Source organism: Sesamum indicum, linkage group LG14, assembly GCF_000512975.1.
Source record: "Sesamum indicum cultivar Zhongzhi No. 13 linkage group LG14, S_indicum_v1.0, whole genome shotgun sequence".
NCBI classification, from domain to species: Eukaryota; Viridiplantae; Streptophyta; class Magnoliopsida; order Lamiales; family Pedaliaceae; genus Sesamum; species Sesamum indicum.
Genome location: NC_026158.1, coordinates 3,827,248 through 3,848,636, shown reverse-complemented (window position 1 = coordinate 3,848,636; position 21,389 = coordinate 3,827,248). Strand labels below are relative to the sequence as shown.

Genomic DNA, 21,389 nt, shown 5'->3' with positions numbered 1-21,389 from the left:
TCCACAATGTCGTCTGTGGCGTTGACGTCGAGGTCTTCTAACTGGCTCATTTTGCGCCTCATTTTCTTCCCCAACAAACCGACTTGATGTTTCAGAACTTGACTCCACATTGTCACGATATGCACCAAATGATGGAAATGGAATTGGTGAAATATTATATCCTTGTGTATATGGTTGATTAAAACCAAGACCAAGGTCAAGAGAAAAATCTTGTGTTTGATTTGACATATATGGAGTCGATTGAAACCAATCACCTTGAGATGGTTGAGGCATATAATAATCTTGAGGCGGTTGAGGTACGTAATAATCTTGAGGTGGATAATACTGTAGAAGGACCAGCTATATCCACCCCAAAATCATGACGTTCAACTGAATCAGTTGACATTCGGCTAGAACTTCTTCTTTGCCTGTGGGATGTTGTGGGAGCATCATCGGATGGAGAAGCAATTTGTTGTGGCTGTTGGGTTATAACCTCCTTGATAATATGTAACCCATGTTCTAATCTATCCACCAATTGACTATATCCTTCGATATTTGGTGGTCTAGATCGACATAAAGTTTCAAGGGCATTCACCTCATTTGCCTGAAAAGTGTAGAAAAATAATTAGCCTTGTGTTGTTAAAAATATATATAAAATAAAATATGTAATATTATATAATAACGTACCACAACTTGCAACATAGGTGCTTCTTCAGGTTGGTACCCGCTTTCCACACGTCTATCAGTAGATGACGACATGAAATTTCTTGTTATGTTGTAGTACCACTCCCAATAACCTCGTTCTGTTTCCCTTCTATTAGAAATGAGTGGCCTATGTACAACCGTGTCATATCGTTTTTGCCATCTATTGATGTATTGTATGTGTTGCAGAGACCAATCTGCGCCCGCGTGATTTTTACGGGAAATCTGATGGAGGCTCATATCACGGGTATCCGTCGATTCTGGTACATTCTGCCTCATCCCGAATTGGCGAACAACTCGTTCGGGACGATGCATTTCAACTATTGCGTAGAATATCAACGGAACGGAATTGGCGAACAACTCGGTCGGGACGATGCATTTCAACTATTGCGAAGAATATTAACGAAACAGATGACCTCCACAACTGGGGGTTCAATTCATCGGCGTAAGCCATAATGACATCCGAGTCCATGTCATACGGTTGTCATATGAACTGTAATAAAAACAAAGATGTAAATTAATATGAATTTAATTCACGGTATAAATATACGAATAATATTAAAATTTATTTACCTGATCCGCCTGCATCTCATCCAAAATTTCTCGTATGACTCGTACAGTTCCCCGAACTGTAGTGGTGAAAGTATGCTGACAATTCCAAGTAGCACCATATGGTGCTGCTGGGAGCCAGCGATTGTTGTCCATTTGCACTTGGCCCATAAATAGCCGTTGGGCACCAAGTCCAGGACAAAGTGGCGTAATCCGTGACCACGCCCAAATCTACACGAACAATACAAATATGTGTTATTAATGAATATCAATAGCAAAAAAAAAAAATGTGTAAAACTTTTTAAGTCAATTTTACCTGTAGCAATTGCAGCGCTCCACCAATTGCCGCTTTGCCTTTTGTGCTGGCATTGCACAATTCGCGATATAAAAATGCCAGCACAGCACTCCCCCAACTATAGTTTCTCGCGGTTTCTATATCTTCTAATTTTGAAAGATATAGTAATGAGACATAGTTACTTGAGGAATCTGGGCACATTAATCCCCCAAATAAAAGTAATGCAACGGCACGTGCGTACTGGACGACGACAGCCTGGGGAGTATTATAAGTAATTTCGACCGCCGCCAAATGAGATGTAATTGCCGATGTCTACTTAGCAAAAAAAATATTTTATCAAGTTATAGTGTACATAGTATACTTAAATTAGTATACGGCAAAAATAATTCTCCTTGGCAAAAAATTGTGTGCATAGTACAAGTGGCGAAGTATACTTAAAAGAATAAGCTAACGAGAAGGTTGAGAAGGACAGTCCCCTAATGAAGGACTCTTATCTCACTAGACTCTCCAAGTTAGAATAGACTCCCGCAGCCCCTTACAACTAATTAAATAAGGATGTCTAGAATGCTTATCCATTAAAAACTGACTTCTCAACCCTCTCGGAGATTAGACCGCCTCACTACTGGGGGACCTTAGCTATTAAATCAAGTTTAGTCCCCCTCAAGCAGGAGGACGGCTTTTTGAATATTCATAAACAATTTCCATTACGCACTCTCATTCTTATTCACAATCTTTCATCAAATTTCATTATAATTCATTCATCTCCTCTTTCAATATTATTATTTCAATATTAGATACTGACTTGAACGTTTCGGAGTGCTAACATTATTTTTGCAAGTTCCTATAGTAAAGGTTATTGGAAACTTTAGCCATTTATACACTCTGACATCATCATAATTATAAAATAGTCTATTTTGTACATATCATTTCTTATTCAAAAAAAAATGCTAACATTACTGCTCTTTAGAAAAACATATCACGTGATATATACTCATTACATTTCCTCCTTAAACCTATTGTCATTTATACTTTTATTTCACGTCTAATAACATAAGAATTAATTACATTTGCACCTTCTAACCTACGATCTATTTACACAACTATCCCTTAATTTTTGAGAAAATACACACCAAAAACATCAATATTATTTTCACAAAATATTCTTACTTTTTGAAAAATTATACATATTCCTTAAAAATATCAATATTATTATACAAACTATCATATTTATAGCTATCAAGATTGATTTTTGTAATAATACAAGAAGTAAAAAAATAAAAATAACGTTTATAAGTAGACTATAAATTAGGCAGTATAAATATAATTATCCCATCACATAATCCAAAAAAAATGGATCTCAATCAACTCATTTTATCTTATTACTTCTCATTAAAAGGATGAAATAAGATAAAATCACAGCAGACAGCCTAATCATTTCATTGTCAATTTGTTACACTTTGGAGCTCAAGTGAAGAAAAGAAAAAAAATTAGTAGCTGTAAATTCAGAAAAAAGATAATAATAATGGCAACTTCCCTACTCCATAAACAGAGTCAAACTACTGTTATAAACTACTGAAATGATGGAAAATTCCATTCCATTTCCAATAATCCTGCAAACCTATTCTCAAAAACAAAGAACCTTTAAACACATACAACAAATTCCTGCTATTTCTTGTTCTCATCTCTTGCCACAATCTTGAACTTCCCTGTTTGCTCTTGCTGCAGAAATCAGACCAAAAACCACATATTATATAGCAAGAATCGGAACAACTGAAAATCCCATTAACAAGAAGAAAACAATCTACAACAAGAAATCACTGGCAATCACCATTAGATAACTTACCTTCTTCCAAAGATCAGTATGAGCTCTGCAGAAAGCAGCAACAACAGCCCCCTTGTTCTTGCCTTCTCTGTACTCAATGCAGAGCTCCTCTTTCAACCCACAACTCACATGGAACGATAAAGAGCACTTGGGCTCAGAACAATCAATCACACACCCGTTCTTGGATTTACAAACATAGCACTTTTGCTCCCACCTTCTCTTTAACACTTTACTGCAATCAATGCCTTCTCTTCCTTCCGAGTCGATGAAAAACACTTCTGGCACATATATTGCGCACACCAAATGAGCCCACCTGCCGTCGGTTGTGGGCTTTAACGCCCCGCCGGAGACAGGGCAGAGGCAGCAGGAGAACTGCGCCTTTGAAGCAGAACTTCTCGCTGATTTTGATTCCAGACACTGGGCACAAAACCAGTCGCCTTCTGGAATACCCTTTGTGAAGGGATGACCGTAGCATGTGGTGTGGACCATTAGATCGCAGCCATCGCATAGCACAATGGGGTCCGTGGGATCCCCGTCGGTGCTATCGCATACGGCGCAGACGATTCCGTCATCGTCGTCTTCACACACGCCGTCTTCTTCTGTTTCTGTGTCTTCTCCCACAGATTTTTCAACTCCATCGTTGATTCCATCTTCTTGAATGTGGGCTTCTGGTGATTTCTCCAGCTCTTTTGGCCTGATTTCTTGTTTATCGGCATCGATGGGTGGTTCGTATTCGAGGTTGAGGTCGAATGGGTGAATAGCCCAGATCCTCTTCTTGGCCGGCAGACAGAAAGTAGTGGAGATGGGAGGAAGCGGCGGCGAATCTCGGCACTCTTTACGTTTTTTGGCGGGAAGGCATATAGGGGTCGTGTTATTTTCTACAAAATCTGGATTTTTCGTGGATGGTTTGTGGTCTTGGTTTTGTTCTTGTTGTATCAGCCTGAATCTTTTGAGAGGAGGCAGGCCATGGAATTTGCTCTCGAAATATTTGTGGGAAATTTTGGAGGTGGCGGGAACATGGAAATTGATGGTGGGGCGGAGGAAGGTGTTCTCCGAATTCTTGAAATGTTTGAAAATTTGGGGCGGAGGGCGGCGGCGGAGGTTTCACTCGCCAATTGAATTTTTTGATTATTCGTTTTGCGAGGGACAACGCGATATTTGAATTCCATTTAAATGGGGAAATGCTTACCAAATTCAATGCTCCTCAAATTTGAATGAATTATATAATAAATATAATATTTATTATGTAATTAATTTATTATTTCAAAAATCATAATAATTAATTTAATTAAATTAACTTTAATTTGAATAAAAAAATTTATTAAAATCATGTACTGTAACTACAAGGTATAATTACATTCAATTAAATAATTGCCAAAGAAAAAAAAAAGTAAAGTAATATTTTTTATTTATAAGAATCGGTTTATTTATATCATGCAAATTTGAAAGACTGATCAGGTATATCGATATTTTTAAATTAAAGAATATGTTCAAAGATTTAAGAATAATCATTATTTTTTTTCTAAAATTTGGTATAATTACATATAAATTCTTTGTAATTTGAAAAATTACATCTAACACCTCAAATTTATTTCTATCTAACAAATATGTTTCTCCATTAGTCAAAATTTACAAATAAAAAAAAAACTATATTAACCCTTAGTTAATTTATTGCAAGTCAAATAGAAATATTTTTATGGTCAAATTACCGTCATACACATTCACGCATTAATGTATGTAAAAGATATATCTTCACCGTTATAATGGTAATTTAACTCGAAAAATATTGTTTGACCGCTGCAATAAGTCAATAATCAATCAATCGATGGTAAATGTCAATTTTCTATTTTTTTTTTTTGTTAATACCATCAAATTTAATAAATTTTGACTAACAGAGGGATTTATTTGTTAGACAGTAGCAAATATCAAGGTTATTAAATGTAATTTTTCAAACTATATGAAATTTACGTATAATTACACCAAACTTCATAAGAGAATAATGTAATATCCCAGATATTATTATATAACTACATTATATAGTCGCATTCGTGGAACTTGAACCCATAATTTTTAATTCTGAGTCTCAATCTTATCACTCGAACAAATCTTTATTGGTTGTTTTTTCATATTTAAAACTGGCGATTTCCGTGTCTTGCATGTAACTTTTTTTAATTTTTAAATGAATTTATTTTTATTTTTTTCCATCTTCAATTGACTATTTCTTACTTAATTTATCAATTTCTTATAAATATATTTACTCAATTATATATTAAAAATTACTTTAATAAAAAAATATATATTATATATATATATATCTTATTTACACACGTACTGAATATGTATTTCCAATTATTTATCTATTATTTTCATTTATTTATCTATACTATATAAAAAAAATTATTTTCACTCATAAATAACAGTTATTTACATCGTGACAATAATATTTGAAATTACAAAAAATGTCCTTATGTATTTTCAAATTCTTCTTCATCTACACTATTTATCTATACTAATACGAAAATTTCACCCACACCAATTTTTTATTTTTTTTGTGTCGATAATATTTTTAAATTAATTTTATTTATTATTATTATTATTTTAAATGTATTGGTTTATATATCTTATTCTTATCAATAATATATTTTAAAACGTAAATAATTATTTATTATATGCACGCAAAAAACAACATACTATAATAGCTAGTTTTTCAAAAAACAAGACTCATTTGTGCATACGATATTGATGTTCTTTTGTATATATATGCATAATTTTTTAAAAGATATAAATAATTTATATAAATAAATCATAATTTCGTAAAGTAAGATGTAATCATTCATAATTATGATGAGCTAATTGATACCTGGATTTTGTTATGAACATCAAATTGGTACTTATCATTATTATTATTATTTTAAATTTATTGATTTATTTATCTTATTCTTATCAATAATATATTTTAAAACGTAAATAATTATTTATTATATGCACGCAAAAAACAACATACTATAATAGCTAGTTTTTCAAAAAACAAGACTCATTTGTGCATACGATATTGATGTTCTTTTGTATATATATGCATAATTTTTTAAAAGATATAAATAATTTATATAAATAAATCATAATTTCGTAAAGTAAGATGTAATCATTCATAATTATGATGAGCTAATTGATACCTGGATTTTGTTATGAACATCAAATTGGTACTTATCAGTTCACCACTCCATCTATACTATTAATAAAACAATAACCATGCTCTTTTTAGTTTACGTGAAAATAAGTACCTATTTCACATCATTTTATAGTGAAAATTACCAACTATACGTTTAATTTAATAATTATCACTTTACCATTAAAATAAATTTACTTTTTGTGATTGTTTCAAATCTTTTAAAATTTTAATTCTTCCGTTTTGTATCTCATTCATTATTGTGGTCACTAATATATAAAGTTAGAAACTAATAATTTTTAAAAAATACACTGATTTTGATAAATATATGTCTTCTACATCATTATATTATTATATTGAGAGAGATAAATATTTTTTTATTTACTATTTTCACGATTAGTAGTTTTTATAATGATGGAGATACCTTTTTAAAATTCAATTTTATTTCTTAATATCCATTTAATTTATTATGATGCATTCATCCGAATAAATAACCTACAAAATATCATAACATAAACTTAAAACTAATAACAATAGAAAACGGTATATCTTTACAGTCAAAAAATAAAAAAAAATTAAAAAAATGGACTTGGATAGGAACAATTGAAATTAATGAGATAAGACATTTATGATTAACTTGTAATGGCTGAGACTGAGATCCCTTTTTTAAATAGAAAAAGAAATAGTGCCAAGAAAGAAATGTATGAACTAGACATATTTAATAAGGTGAAAATTCCAAAAGAAATCAATTTACAAGGGTTTAAATCTTTTGTTTTAATTTTTGATGAAACATAACATAGACAATAGATGAAGATGAGCGTATAAAGCTTTTGCTGCCCCATACTAAAGAAATGTAAAACCACATCTATTTGTTGCAGTGACAATTTTGCATCATGTGTATAGAAATAATTTTCTACCCTTGGATAAGAAATCCATGGAAGAATCGGCATCCTCTACTGCAGTAGCTGTTTCTATGTCCAGTTTCAGTGCTACTTACCGGATATTGAACAGGGGACGGTCCTAATTCCAGCAACGTAAGACGTCTGACTCTTTAATAGCAGAAGCTCTCGTCAAGATCTGAAAATGTAGGTAAGCATCATTTAGATGTTCGAGTACTGAAGATAGCAAAAGCATTCCTAGCACCGGTTGAGCTGGAAACAAATTGAAAGAAGACTAATAGTGGAATGAATTTTATGGAGGATTCAAAGACACTCGGAATACAAAAATACGGTATTCTTTAGTTCAGATAGCCGCCAAATGCCATAAGTCCAACGATACAAATAGAAACAGCAAAATCCAACTAAATAAGTTTTGAGAACGTGGCAGTTTAAAAGGATGATCAGTGGTGAACAAACTAACTTCAGCACATTGACAAGATGCTAATATGTCGTCAATAAATGCTTATCAACCCAACTTCAATAGAAATTCTGAAATATTGATACTGCATTGAGATTTTGAGGGAGTTCATTTTTATAAAATGTTACAACACAATCGAGTTCATAATGAAATACCTGAGTGAAGTAAAATATCCATCCTAGCACGAAACTGTCTATCTGGGTCCTTGAGCTCGCTGTGTATCATAAGAACCCCAAGCACCAGGTCCAGGTGGATACTGAGGATAACCCTCCGCACCAGCAGGAGCCTGAAACAGGACATTGTTTAGAATTTGATTGAAAATGTAACAATAATAGAAAAACAGCCCTGTTTTCTCTTGGGGAGCATTTTTCCATCACAAGATGTGCCTAAACACAAGAGCATGAACATATTTAAGAAGTTACCTGATGCATTGAGTTTGCCGGCATCATGCCATAACCAACAGAATAGGGGTTGCCAGGGTACCCTGATTCAGGATTGCCATAATTAGCATTATAATTCACCCCTGCATATATAGGACTCAAAGTAAGATGACTTTTACAGTGGGAACTACTAAATCAACTGAATGAGGTAAAATAGATGCACCGCTACATTAACCGAAAACAAAACTCAAAGTCTTTGTAGGGCGTCCAGAGACTGCAAACTTAGGCCAAGCTGGTGTTTGATCTCGAAAAGATCCACATAATTAGAATCAGTTGAGAAGCAAAGCATAGTTCACCTTTCAAAAAGATGTATAAAGCTTCAAAGAATTCTAATGTCACAGCATAGAAATAGATCATTTCAAAAGGATGAAAAGTTTCATTGAGGCAAAGTTCACAGGCTAATGAAAAATAGACGCCAAAAAGCAAATATGCATCAGTCTGCAAATCAGCAAGGCTTAAGTTACATTCTTTCTGAGGACATCTCCTCCATAATTTCTTAAACTATGTTTATGCATCCAAATTTGCATAGTGAATGAATTTTTAATCGCAAAACTTAGTTCATCAAGCTTTGTGTATAAAATTCGAATAGATTTGGCATCATCAATTGAAGCCCACAGATTAACTACCAAACAGAAATGTGTCAAAACATGAAACTTTATTAAGTACTCCTAACAACTAGATCACAGTAAGAAACAAAGAGATGACTTTACAAAAGTATTGCTTGGTTGTTTTATATTTTTATTGTACCTCAGACACCTTGACAGGGCTAATAAATTTAAAGATATATAATAGAATGTCTGCATGTGTATCTTGTTTTCTCTTATTAAAAGAGTGGTGCATCTTATGCAAAAATGTCAGAACTCTATATGTGCAAGACTGCAGTCTCTTCCAGGTCCTGAAAGGCTGAAACACGATTGTAATAATGCATTTCAGGAGTATATAGTCTTTAATTGTCCTATCCTCAAAAAAGTTCATTTTCCTTTCAAAATTTCCATAATCTTTCATGATAAAGAACAAAGTCGACATGAATAGACAAAAAGAAGCTCGTCCTCAAGCTTGAAATATAACTTGCACATCTAATCTCCAAGAGAACTTACCTGGATTCCCAACAGCAGCAACAGCATGAGCTCTTTTTTCTGCATTAGCCAATTCGGCTCGAAGTTTTTCCATCTCTCTGGCCATAGTGATTAATTTATTCTCCATCACCTTACCATGGTCAAAGCTTTCAGAGAAGCCCTTCTTCTCATGCTCAACAGCAGCCCTGGATAACATAATGAATTCACTACTAACACAAATAGAAGAGAAAAACACCACAAGTTAAATAAGCCTATACCTAGCTCGCTCCAGTTCGTGTCTCAAACCTTCAATTTCAGACTTAATTGTTGGAACTTGTTGCAAATCTGAGGTAACTCTACCCAAATCTTGAGTCATCATTTGGACTTGTGCGGTAAGATCTTCCCTAGCAGCAGTTAACTCCTTAATATCCATATGCACCTGCATAAGCTCAGACCTCATAGCATTAAGCGCATGAAGTTCATTTTCCATTTTAACAGACTTCTCATAAAGTTCCCTTGTTTCTGACTCCTTCTCTGCATGCAATGTACGTGCATACTTGTCTGCTCGCTGAAGTTCGTACTGAGCAACTTCCAATTCCTGTCTAAGTGCCACATGAGTTGCAGCCAACCTTTGGTTATCAACTAGCAGAGCCTGGATATCGTCGTGTTGAGCTGCCAACCTTTCCTCTATGATCACAGGGTGTGGAGGAAGTGGTCGGGGGCCTGACAAACTATAATGGGCTTCCCTCATTTCATCATGTAATGCAGGATGTGGCACTCCCCGAAGGCCTCTAGCAAACGGTTGTTCATGGATGGGAGGTTGAGGCAGCCCACCATGTGGACCACCTTTAGGAGGAATTGGAGGCCCTCGATTTCTTGTTGACATTCTGGTGATATACTTGGTTTTATTGATCCTTTTGGCCAAGCGAAACAAGAATCCTACACGAAAACAGAAAGAGCCAGCTGAAGTGAGCAACCAAGTTTTCCTACTAACTCTCAAGCAAATTCAAATGTCTAGGGGTCAATGTAAACCGCAGAAGGGAAAAAGGCACATTATCCATATAAGATACCAAAACTTGAATCATCAAAGTACCAGAAATTAATTAATGGAAGCAGGCCAATGAAGCTGATCAAGATCCCGAATAAAATGAAGTAAAATGAAACCTGAAGAGATTATCATTGGAGGGAAAAAACGAAAATACCCTAAGATTCTCCACCTTATATCCTTGTTCAAATCGTGAAACTAAAAATAGAAAGAAAACCCAACATCAGTATAGTAGCAATTCAAATCAGGTACTAGAAGAAAGACCACGAATTCCAGGAAAAGAATCCCCAAAAGCACACCATTAATGTTCAAGCATTGAAATAAGAACATAATAAGGGAAAACTATAACTTGGTAACCGAGAGGAAGCACAAGAGACAATCATCTTTGGACAACACAGTGCTACGTCAATACGCCATCAGTAAGCAAAATGAACACGAAATGTTATAACCGAACAACTACACTGGTATTTTGAACGGACAAAATGATCAACCAACTTACAAGTTTTAAGCAGGTCTAGGAATTCGCGGAGAGGGCGACGGTTCCCCTCTATTGTGCAAAAATCAAAATCCCAAAACCCTAATTCCAGAATCAAGATTATGCTGTCGATAATAGGCTGTGAGCTGAGTGGTTTTGTGTCTCTCACACTCTCTACAACATTGACATTGTTGGATGATATTGAATCATTTAGGGCTTGAGATTACATTATTTAGGGCTTCTTTTATTTTGTGTATTGGATAAATGGATAGCTCACAAATATATGTTAGTGATTATTTTGGGGTAAATTACATTTTGCCAATTTGTGTCAACTTATCACTCAAATTTGTAAAATTTGCACATTGTCATATATGATTATTTTTTTATTAACTTTTTTTATCGAAAAAATATTATATATTGTGCATATATAAAAAAATATAATATTACATAACTTTTAAATATCATATGTGCACAGCATATAATGTTTTTATGGACAAAAAACTTGGCAAAATTGTTATAAATGACAACAATTTTTAAATAAGAGCGTATAAAAATAGTTATAGTTGGAAAAATAAAATATAATTAACATATTATTTTTTGGGGGTATGAAATAAATAGATAAATGATAAACACATAATGTTACCAATAACTATCTTATATTTATATTTTCTTTATTGAAATATAGATACAAAATAATATATATATTATATAACATTGAATTGATTTATGAGTATTTTCTGAATTATTTAAATTCTTTTATGATTAAAAAGCACCCTTTTGAATCTCATTTTCAGATTTTATTTTTCTTTTTAGAATTTTAAAATTATTTCAATGACCTTCTACTTTTCTCTAACTCTCAACTTTTATATTTCATTTTCTCTACCATTTTTTTCTTAATGACTTCTTATATTATTTAATTAATATAAAAATAAAGGTACATTATATTTTTTTCATTCAAACTATGTCCGTTTTTAAATTTTGCTATCGAATTTTTTTCGTATAAACTTACCATCTCACTTTTGTGAAATTTACACTTTATCATTGATGGGTACGGCCTAAAGAAAATTGACCCAAAACGAAGTACTAAGCCCAGATGAGGGCCACCAGCCCATGAGAGAGGCAGTTCTGGACTATGCTTGGTCCAAAAAAAGGACCTCCTACAATCCAGTCCGACCTAAAGGAAAGGTCCATTTGGCTCAGCCCAAAAGGCTCCCTCCTTGCACCAAAGTCCAGTCAAGAAAGGGAGCCTACTTTGTCATGTTTGGCCCGAAGAAGGAGCCCAATTCGGAGGCTCCAAAGTTAGCTTGTAGGAAGGAAGATTCCCTCAAAAAGTTGAACTCTTCAACTTGACAGACTCCTCATTAGGTAGGAGTTTGCACTTAGAAGGAACCCCCTTCACACGAAGATTTGTTGCTTAAGGAACGGATAAAAAAGAGCCTTATCCACAAAATCCCACCTTTCTTGCTGATCATACGGAGTCCCCTCAGTAGGACTCCTATTGCAGGGGAACTCTTCCTTTATAAATAAAGGAGGTACCCCCGGCAAACAGTCCTCTTACACACTCGAGAACTCCTCCTCTTGTTGTTATTCTACTATTATAAATTCATGCTCTTGCATACTAAATTCTAGTTTTATCATAACTTTTCGTTGTCATTCATTTTAATTTTTAACCCTCCTTAATTCCGGGACTAGTTTAAGCATCGGAGTGCTAACTTTTTATTTTGTAGGTCCTTTTTCTTAGGAATTTTTACTCAATTGGTCCAGAGGTACCTTAAAGATCCAAGAACTTTGGATCTGTACTAAAATCGCACGCATCAGTCATGTATGACCATTTTTTTTGTTGATTTTTTCTAACAAAAAAACATCACATGTTATGCATATTTGAAAAATATCTCATCACATAACCTTTAAATATCACATGTGCACTGCATCTGATGCTTTTTTTCACAAAAAAAACTTGGTTGCAAAATAGTTATAAATGGCAAGTGAAAAAATTTATAGAGTTAAAATGGTAAGTTGGCACAAAAAAAATTTAGATGTCAAAATGCAAAAACAGTCATAGTTCAAATGGTAAAATATAAAATACCCTAAAAATAATAATTATGTTTTAATTTTTTAATTAGTTGTGCACAAGGATTGTCTGTGCCTCGTACACTAGTCCTTATCAATTATTTAGATAAATTACAATGACTTTTTTTGTGATTATATCTAAATGTACAAATATGCATGTCTTTTGTAAAGTTACAAATACATTTGCTGAGGTGTAATATAATTTAGGGCACCTCCTAAGAGGGTGTTTGTGTACACTTTAGCTACTGAATAAGGGATGTATTATAACTATAATTTTAAATGGTATATTTTTATAGTTTTATAAAGAATATGAGATAATTGTATATTTGAACTTAATCTCAAGGGTATCAATGTAATTATCCTAATTATTTATAAAACTATGGCCATGATTTTTGAACCATTTATTTTCTTTTTTTCATACTTTATTTGTATTAGTTATAACGGTTGGGAATGACTAATATAACGACCCTTTTCTTGTCCCACATAGGTTGCATAAATTCCTTTTCATCTATATATTAAGCCAACTTATTCTCTTTGGAATGACTAGTGTAGGTAGGTGAATTGTGGAAGAATTACCACACGTGCGCTCGCCCGTCCGGAAAAAATTATATTTAAATTTTACATTCTTTTCATTTTTGGACTCTTAAGGATGACCAAGTCATGGAGGTTGAGAAAAATTCTCCTCACATTTTTATTTTAAGAGTCCTACGACTTCTTTTTCTCAACAAACCAAGCTAACTCCTCTACAAATAGCCTCAGTTTCCGATTTATTTGACACACAAAAATCCCTAACTAATCACATTTACAGATATTCAATGTCATTTTGTTCATATGAAGTTGTATTCATATAAATTGTGAATAATTTAACTAACACATAATAATATCATGTGTGATTTAATGATTACAAAAACCATTCCTATCTTTTTGCGTAATAACAGAAGCACCCCTAACAGCCAAAGCAGTGATTGTTTATGGAATGATGTTCACGTTTTTTAAGATGAACGTGTAATTTTCTAAAAGACAAGAAAAATTTGTGTAAATAAACTTTGAATTAAGGGATTTAAATATAATTATCTGTAATTATTATAGAGGGTAAGACAATCTCACAACCCACCAAACACGCCCTTCTAAATCTTCCCACCATTCTCCATCGGGTGGTTGCTGACCTTATTTTTGTATTTTGTTCTATTTTTATTTCATTCTTTTTTCTTCATTTTTAATTAATAATAATTATGGATAATTACATTCTCCTATCCTGAAATTTGATGTAATTACATATAGATTTCATGTGGTTTAAAAAATTATATCTAGTACCCTTAAGGTTTACTTCCGTCTAACAAATAAGTCATTTCGTTGGTCAAAATTCACTGAATTTGTTGATTTAAAAAAAAAAAATTACACTCCCCTCCTATGAAATTTGGTGTAATTATAAGTAGACCCTTGTGGTTAGAAAAATTAAATCTAACACCCCTAAGATCTGCTTCTATCTAACAAATAAGTCATTATGTTAGTTCAAATTAATCAAATTTATTGATATTAAAAAAAAACTGAATAAAAATTAATATTTGCTCTCGATTGACTTATTGCAAATCAAACAAAAAAAATTTTTCCAACTAAACTACGCTTATAAAGCTGAAAATATACCTCATTATATACATTAAAACCAAAATGAAAATTTTGCTGTGCCGATTCCCTGTTTTTGTACTTTTATTTCTTTACCCTCAAGAAATGTACGGAGGGTTTAGCAATCACTAACACCAATCAAGTCTAATTAAACAAACTCTAAGCAATTACTTAGAGTTGAGAAGTTGAGATTACATGTTTGTGTGCTGCAGCGGAGCGTAGGTGAGGAGAAAGAAAGAAAGAAATATTGTTTCAAGATTGTATACTAACAATAAGCATTGATTTTTTTTTAATTTTTGGGGTTTTTCTTTTTCTGATGCAAGAATTTCATTTAGAGCGGTTGCGTCGGTGAGCCTACCAATCCCACGATGACACTTTGAAATCCAAACAGTTATCGCGTCTTAAACAAAGGTTAGTTCTACTATTTGTTTTCCCTCACTATTGCTCCTTTCTTTTTATCGTCTATCAACATCATGAGTGATCCTATATCCTCTATATATATTATGCATTATTCATTTATCCAGATGATTCCATATGGATACTGCCAAAGTTCGTTCTTGAATACCAAAAAAGGATAAAGTTATACGTCGGTTCAATTTGAAAGCTTCAAAATAATGTGGGATAGCTTGATTCTTTGCTTAAGTTCTATTTATCTGTTTAGCATTTCAAAATTGATCAAATCATTAATTTTGATTAATTCCTCAAAATATACGGAGAATGAAATTAATATTACTATTTGTCAACATTTTTAGTGGAGTGCGACTTGACTAGCAGAAGTACGTGTTGAAGCTTTGTTCGAGTTTTTTTGAAGTTTCATTAACTTTCAGGTTGAAAACGATTATTGTCTTTTCAATTTTATGCTTTACATGCCTTTATTAGGGGATCTATTTTTTTTTTGGTACAATTTAAGGGATTCTAATACTGAATATTATCCATTATTTAATTGGTGTCAAGTTACATAGATTTACATATCCATTTTATACTTTGCTTGATATGCTATGCAAGTATACGGATATATTCGAGTTATTGTTGGAAAAATCCCTCTAAATGCTTTAGACCTACTACACAAGTAGAAAATAGGAAAATCAAAACTATCAACAAGCTGCATCTGCTGAAGCTGAACGTAGAAGATAAAGATGCCGAACTCATGCGAAAGACAGAAGGCAATCAATGAGTACTGGCGAGCGAGAAAATTATCATACAAGAAATCACTAATAGGTCAGCGATACTTTATTAACAGTATAGATCTATATTTTTTCTAATTTTGATATTATTGGTAGAAATTAGTTTAAATTATACTTATTATTAACATGTTCTTTATTTTGTTAAATTTTTAATTTTGGAGTAGATGTTTCGTTTCATTGGCAAAAATCCTATTTGAATTAGGCAATAAAAGTATAAGTGAATTTTAGATTCAAAAAAGAATATGTGATTTGAAAAGTTGTATCATTAATTTCACAATTGTATCTAACTATTTCTTTTCAATGTGATTTAGTGGTGCTACTTTAAAAACAAGCAATGCCTACACATTGGAATCTTGGCTTAATTTTTTAAATTTAATACTATAAACAACTATCAAATTTGCTATGAAATAATTTTGTTAGTTTCCTAAGTAAAAATAAAATAATTATGATAATTAAAAGTAAAATAAATAATAGATGGAAAAATTAACATCTATCTATATTTAAATTCTATTGTCGTATCAATTTTTGAATACCCAAAATTACCCCTTAATTCATTTCTTCTCTTAAAATAAAATTAGGTTAGAATAGTAATTTACTTCTTAATTCATTTTTTTCTTTCAACCCACTACTCCATATTTCTTTCACCCATTCTCCATTTTATTCCACATGAATTTTTATATATTTAATAAATCCACGGTTATAATTATTTTCTCTCTCTCCCCTTACCGCTATTTTTTCTTCTCAAAAGCTTCTTTGTTTTTCCTCAACTCATACTACATTTTTGTTGTTTAATTTGGTGCTATATATGTATTAAAATTGACCAAAAATACATAATTTGAACACATTGATTAATATATATTAACATTTTGGTAAATCACATTGACACCCTTGAAGTTAGACCAGTTTACACAAACACACCTATCTTACAGTTACACCCCTAACGGTTTTAGTGTAATATTTCACAAATACACTCCTGAGGGATGTCAGTGTGTTAGTGTAATATTATTAAGAGGTGTGTGTATAAGTTTCGCATTTGAGTAGGAAGTGTGGTTGTAATTACAACTATAACTTCTGAAGGTGTAGCTTTAATTTCACAAAAAGAAAGAATATTTGTGAATTTTGATCTAATCTCAGTGGATATTGATGTTATTTACCCCATCATTTTTATCATATCTTTTTTTATTTATTTACACATGACGTGTACATAGATTGCTAGTCTATACTATATATGAAGTGAGAGCACCCTATTGGTACCTTACTTAATTTTAGTATGTCAATTTTATTTTTTTTAATATTTAATTATTTTTCTTTTTTTCTTAACTTTCCACTTTTCTCTCTTTTCTTAACTTCCCATTTTCTCTTTTCTCAACTTCTACATCTCTTTTTCTTCTCTCTCTCTCTCTCTCTCTCTCTCTCTCTTTTTTAAATTATTTTGTCATTTCTTTGTACTTTTTAATATTTTATTAATTTAGTTAATATATTTTTTGAATAATAATATTTTTTTAAAAAACTTAATCAATTACACAAAAATGTGAACGTGCCACATATAATAATAGTAATAATAATAATTGTTATTACATTATTTTATTTTTTCCCTGGGAAAAAATGGGATCAGAAAGTATAGAGAGAAGTGAAAATTGCATGGACGGTGCGTGTATAGAATAGATACAGAGAGAGAGAGAGAGAGAGGGGTTGCGTGAGTGAGTGTATGTATAGGGGAGACGTTGGTTGACGCTCCTTGATTCTCGCTGCTCAGTCGCCTCTCCTTGTCTTGCTTCTTCCCCTTTTCTTTCTCACTTCTTTTCTTTTCCTCTTTTCTGTCGAGGGAATTCTCTCCCGATTTATTTGCTTATTGGAGGATCCTGATCCCTGTTATCGCAAGAATTGGAGAAAACGTGAGTTTTCCGACCATCCCATTTGTTTTACTCTTCATTATACCATGGAATTTGGTTTTATTATGTTGGATCTGTTTGAACGTTTTTGCGGTTAGATGTTGCTAAGTCTTAAGTTCGAGAATTGTGATCATTTATCCGGAGGTTTGAATTTGTCGATATGTAAGTGGATCTGCAAATTTTTGCATGTTGATGTTTGTTGGTCGATGCTGCTGTTTTTGAATGCTGTTTTGGTTGATATTTTGGTGTTTGATTTGGATTAATGATTGGTGGAGCAAATTCTTTGTCGTTTGGTTACCTTCATTCTCTGTTTAGTTGTTTAGTGATGGACCATTTTATTAGTGATGCGTTTAAGGATTAGGAGATTAATTGTGTCTTTCCTTTACATTCTAATTTGCTGTTCAAACAATGGTAACGATGCCTTAACTGTGAGCTATGACTCTTTGCTGCTGATTCTTATTTAATGTCATGATGCTATGATTATCAGTGAAATAATTTGGTGTAGAATTAAATGCTTTTAAATGATTAATATCTTCTGTAGGAGTAGTTTAATAATGTCAGGCATTGTCTGGGGATCGACTGTCTTGTTCGGTGCATCTTTTGTTGGATTTGATCATCTGTTTTTGTTTGCAGATATTAAACCAAAATGACGACATTTACGCCCAAGAATATCCTCATTACGGGGGCTGCTGGATTTATTGCTTCTCATGTTGCAAATAGGCTTATCAGAAACTACCCACACTACAAGATTGTTGTGCTCGACAAACTTGATTACTGTTCCAATCTTAAGAACCTCATTCCTTCTAAATCTTCTCCTAACTTCAAGTTTGTCAAGGGAGACATTGACAGTGCCGACCTTGTCAACTACCTTCTCATTACTGAGAACATTGACACTATAATGCACTTTGCAGCACAGACCCACGTTGACAATTCTTTTGGTAACAGTTTTGAGTTTACCAAGAACAACATCTATGGGACCCATGTTCTTTTGGAGGCATGCAAAGTTACTGGGCAGATTAGGAGGTTTATTCATGTTAGCACGGATGAGGTCTATGGAGAGACAGATGAGGATGCTGTAGTAGGAAATCATGAGGCCTCACAACTCCTTCCCACAAATCCTTACTCCGCAACAAAAGCTGGGGCTGAAATGCTTGTTATGGCTTATGCTAGATCTTATGGGTTGCCTGTAATTACCACCCGAGGAAACAATGTTTATGGTCCCAATCAGTTCCCTGAAAAGTTAATTCCCAAGTTCATCCTTTTAGCAATGCAAGGGAAAATTCTCCCAATTCATGGTGATGGTACCAATGTGCGAAGTTACCTTTACTGTGAGGATGTTGCTGAGGCCTTTGAGGTCATTCTTCACAAGGGAGAAGTTGGACATGTTTACAACATTGGGACAAAGAGGGAAAGGAGAGTTATTGATGTTGCCAAAGACATATGCAAACTGTTCAAAATGGATCCTGAATCGAGCATTCAGTTTGTGGAGAACAGACCATTTAATGATCAGAGGTATTTCCTTGATGACGAGAAGCTGAAGAATTTGGGCTGGTCCGAAAGGACCATATGGGAAGAGGGGCTGAAAAAGACCATAGAGTGGTATACCAACAATCCTAACTGGTGGGGCGATGTATCTGGTGCATTGCTTCCTCATCCTAGAATGCTGATGATGCCTGGTGGAATCGAGAGGCATTTTGATGGAGCCGAGAACTATGGATCTGGTAAATCTGAATTCACTGGAAATTCTAATCAGTCCAAAATGTTGGTACCTCCTTCCAGAAGCAGCCCCTCACCACAAAAACCAGCCTTCAAGTTCTTGATTTATGGTAGGACCGGGTGGATTGGTGGTTTGCTTGGAAAATTGTGTGAGAAGCAGGGGATTACCTATGAATATGGAAAGGGTCGTCTTGAGGATCGGTCACAGCTTGTAGCAGACATCCTTGCTATTAAGCCAACACATGTTTTTAATGCAGCTGGTGTAACCGGTAGGCCTAATGTTGATTGGTGTGAGAGTCACAAGACTGAAACAATTCGTACCAATGTTGCCGGTACGCTGAACTTGGCGGATGTATGCAGAGAGCATGGGCTCCTCATGATGAACTTTGCCACCGGGTGCATATTTGAATATGATGCTGCACACCCTGAAGGTTCTGGCATTGGGTTTAAGGAGGAAGACAAGCCCAATTTCACTGGGTCTTTCTACTCAAAGACCAAAGCTATGGTAATATTTCCCTCCTCTGTTTGAAATCTACTTTATACTCTTCGTGGTTGACCTTTTGTCTCTACCAAATTTGATGTGTCAACAATCATACCTCTATCATATGTCCTTATAAGTGTTTCTGATGTGCTCTGGATCAGGTGGAAGAGCTCTTGAAAGAATATGACAATGTTTGCACTCTCAGAGTTCGGATGCCAATATCTTCCGACCTGAACAACCCACGCAACTTTATCACCAAGATTTCAAGGTATAATAAAGTGGTTAACATCCCCAACAGCATGACAATCTTGGATGAGCTTCTTCCGATTTCAATTGAGATGGCCAAGCGAAACCTTAGGGGCATTTGGAACTTCACCAACCCTGGCGTCGTCAGCCACAATGAGATATTGGAGATGTACAAGAAATATATCGACCCAGATTTCAAGTGGGCTAACTTCACTCTTGAAGAGCAAGCAAAGGTCATAGTTGCTCCTAGAAGTAACAATGAAATGGATGCCTCTAAGTTGAAGAAAGAGTTCCCTGAGTTGCTCTCAATCAAGGATTCGCTGATCAAGTACGTATTTGAACCCAACCGCAAAGCCCCTGCTAAGTAACTAAGTAGTTTCAGTGTCTGTCAACCCATTGGCAGCTGTTCTGCTAAAGGCGTTGTAGCTCCATCACTCTATATGTTAGTTTCATTCGCCCCATGCTCAGCTTCAGATTCCGCTGAAGCTCATTTTTTCATTGTTGCTCTCTTTTTAAGTTTTGCAGTATTATAAACATGCTATGGTTGAGGGAGATGGTTCTTCAGGAAGTTGCAACTCTGTATATGTGTTTAGTCTGTGAAAAGCACCTCCGTATATGTATATGTTGCTCGTGAATGTCTCTCCTTCGATGCTAAATGAATTATATGGATCTTGTACTCCTTGTACACGTACTTTATGGCCCCCCTTCGCTAAAATTCTTTATTTGTGGGTATTTGTATTCCCCTTTTGCTGAAAAGGAGAAGTAGAAGGATCTCATGCCAACACAAGGCAAAACTGACCCCTTTAATCACATCACATCTTCTAGTGCAAATCCTATTGCGTCTAGCCATCTTATATGAAAATAATGTCAATTATTTTATTTGGAAAAATATTTTTTATACACAAAATATGTGCATATTAAATTCTATAAAATATGTAATAGAACTTCATTCTATGTCACAATCAACAAAATCTATTGGTGCGGCACTTTCACACGAGCAAAATCAAGAATCATCTTCACATTTTCCTCAACTCCATATACAAGAGAGTTTCACATCATTGTGGATAACTTTTTTCCATGGATCCTTGCACACTGCGAATCGGACCATGTCGCCAAACTCATGTTCAGCAGCAGTACTACTTATTCCAGTGCGGATGCAAATGAGTGGGTAAGGTCGGATTTGGGTCATGAATTCTTAAGTTCAAGTACATGCACTGAAAATGGGTTCGTGCATTGACTAAAACAAATATACATACCTGGGGGGGGGGGGGGGGGGGGGGGAAGAAAAATTTT

The 21,389-nt window shown here is 33.9% G+C and overlaps 3 protein-coding genes across 5 annotated transcripts; 1 reads left to right on the top strand and 2 right to left on the bottom strand.

Annotated features, from left to right (window-relative positions):
• Positions 2,931-5,068, bottom strand: LOC105177077 (peregrin). The gene is made up of 3 exons (XM_020698840.1): positions 5,057-5,068; positions 3,369-4,406; positions 2,931-3,244 (listed from the first exon to the last, which is right to left on the bottom strand). The coding sequence occupies exons 1-3, from the start codon at positions 5,066-5,068 to the stop codon at positions 3,191-3,193; spliced, it is 1,104 nt and encodes a 367-aa protein (XP_020554499.1). The 3' UTR covers positions 2,931-3,190.
• On the bottom strand, positions 7,214-11,132 carry LOC105176912 (protein FLX-like 1). Of its 3 annotated transcripts, none has more exons than XM_020698718.1 (7): positions 10,909-11,132; positions 10,529-10,607; positions 9,643-10,303; positions 9,407-9,570; positions 8,292-8,392; positions 8,025-8,155; positions 7,214-7,590 (listed from the first exon to the last, which is right to left on the bottom strand). In XM_020698718.1, exons 2-6 carry the CDS (start codon positions 10,542-10,544, stop codon positions 8,063-8,065), a joined length of 1,035 nt encoding a protein of 344 aa, XP_020554377.1. In that variant the 5' UTR covers positions 10,545-10,607; positions 10,909-11,132; the 3' UTR covers positions 7,214-7,590; positions 8,025-8,062. The 3 variants fall into 3 exon arrangements, with proteins under 3 accessions (XP_020554377.1, XP_020554378.1, XP_011098167.1); XM_020698719.1 differs by having other exon boundaries at positions 10,567-10,607; XM_011099865.2 differs by lacking the exon at positions 10,529-10,607.
• Positions 17,424-20,787, top strand: LOC105176910 (trifunctional UDP-glucose 4,6-dehydratase/UDP-4-keto-6-deoxy-D-glucose 3,5-epimerase/UDP-4-keto-L-rhamnose-reductase RHM1-like). The gene is made up of 3 exons (XM_011099861.2): positions 17,424-17,656; positions 18,287-19,874; positions 20,012-20,787. The coding sequence occupies exons 2-3, from the start codon at positions 18,300-18,302 to the stop codon at positions 20,462-20,464; spliced, it is 2,028 nt and encodes a 675-aa protein (XP_011098163.1). The 5' UTR covers positions 17,424-17,656; positions 18,287-18,299; the 3' UTR covers positions 20,465-20,787.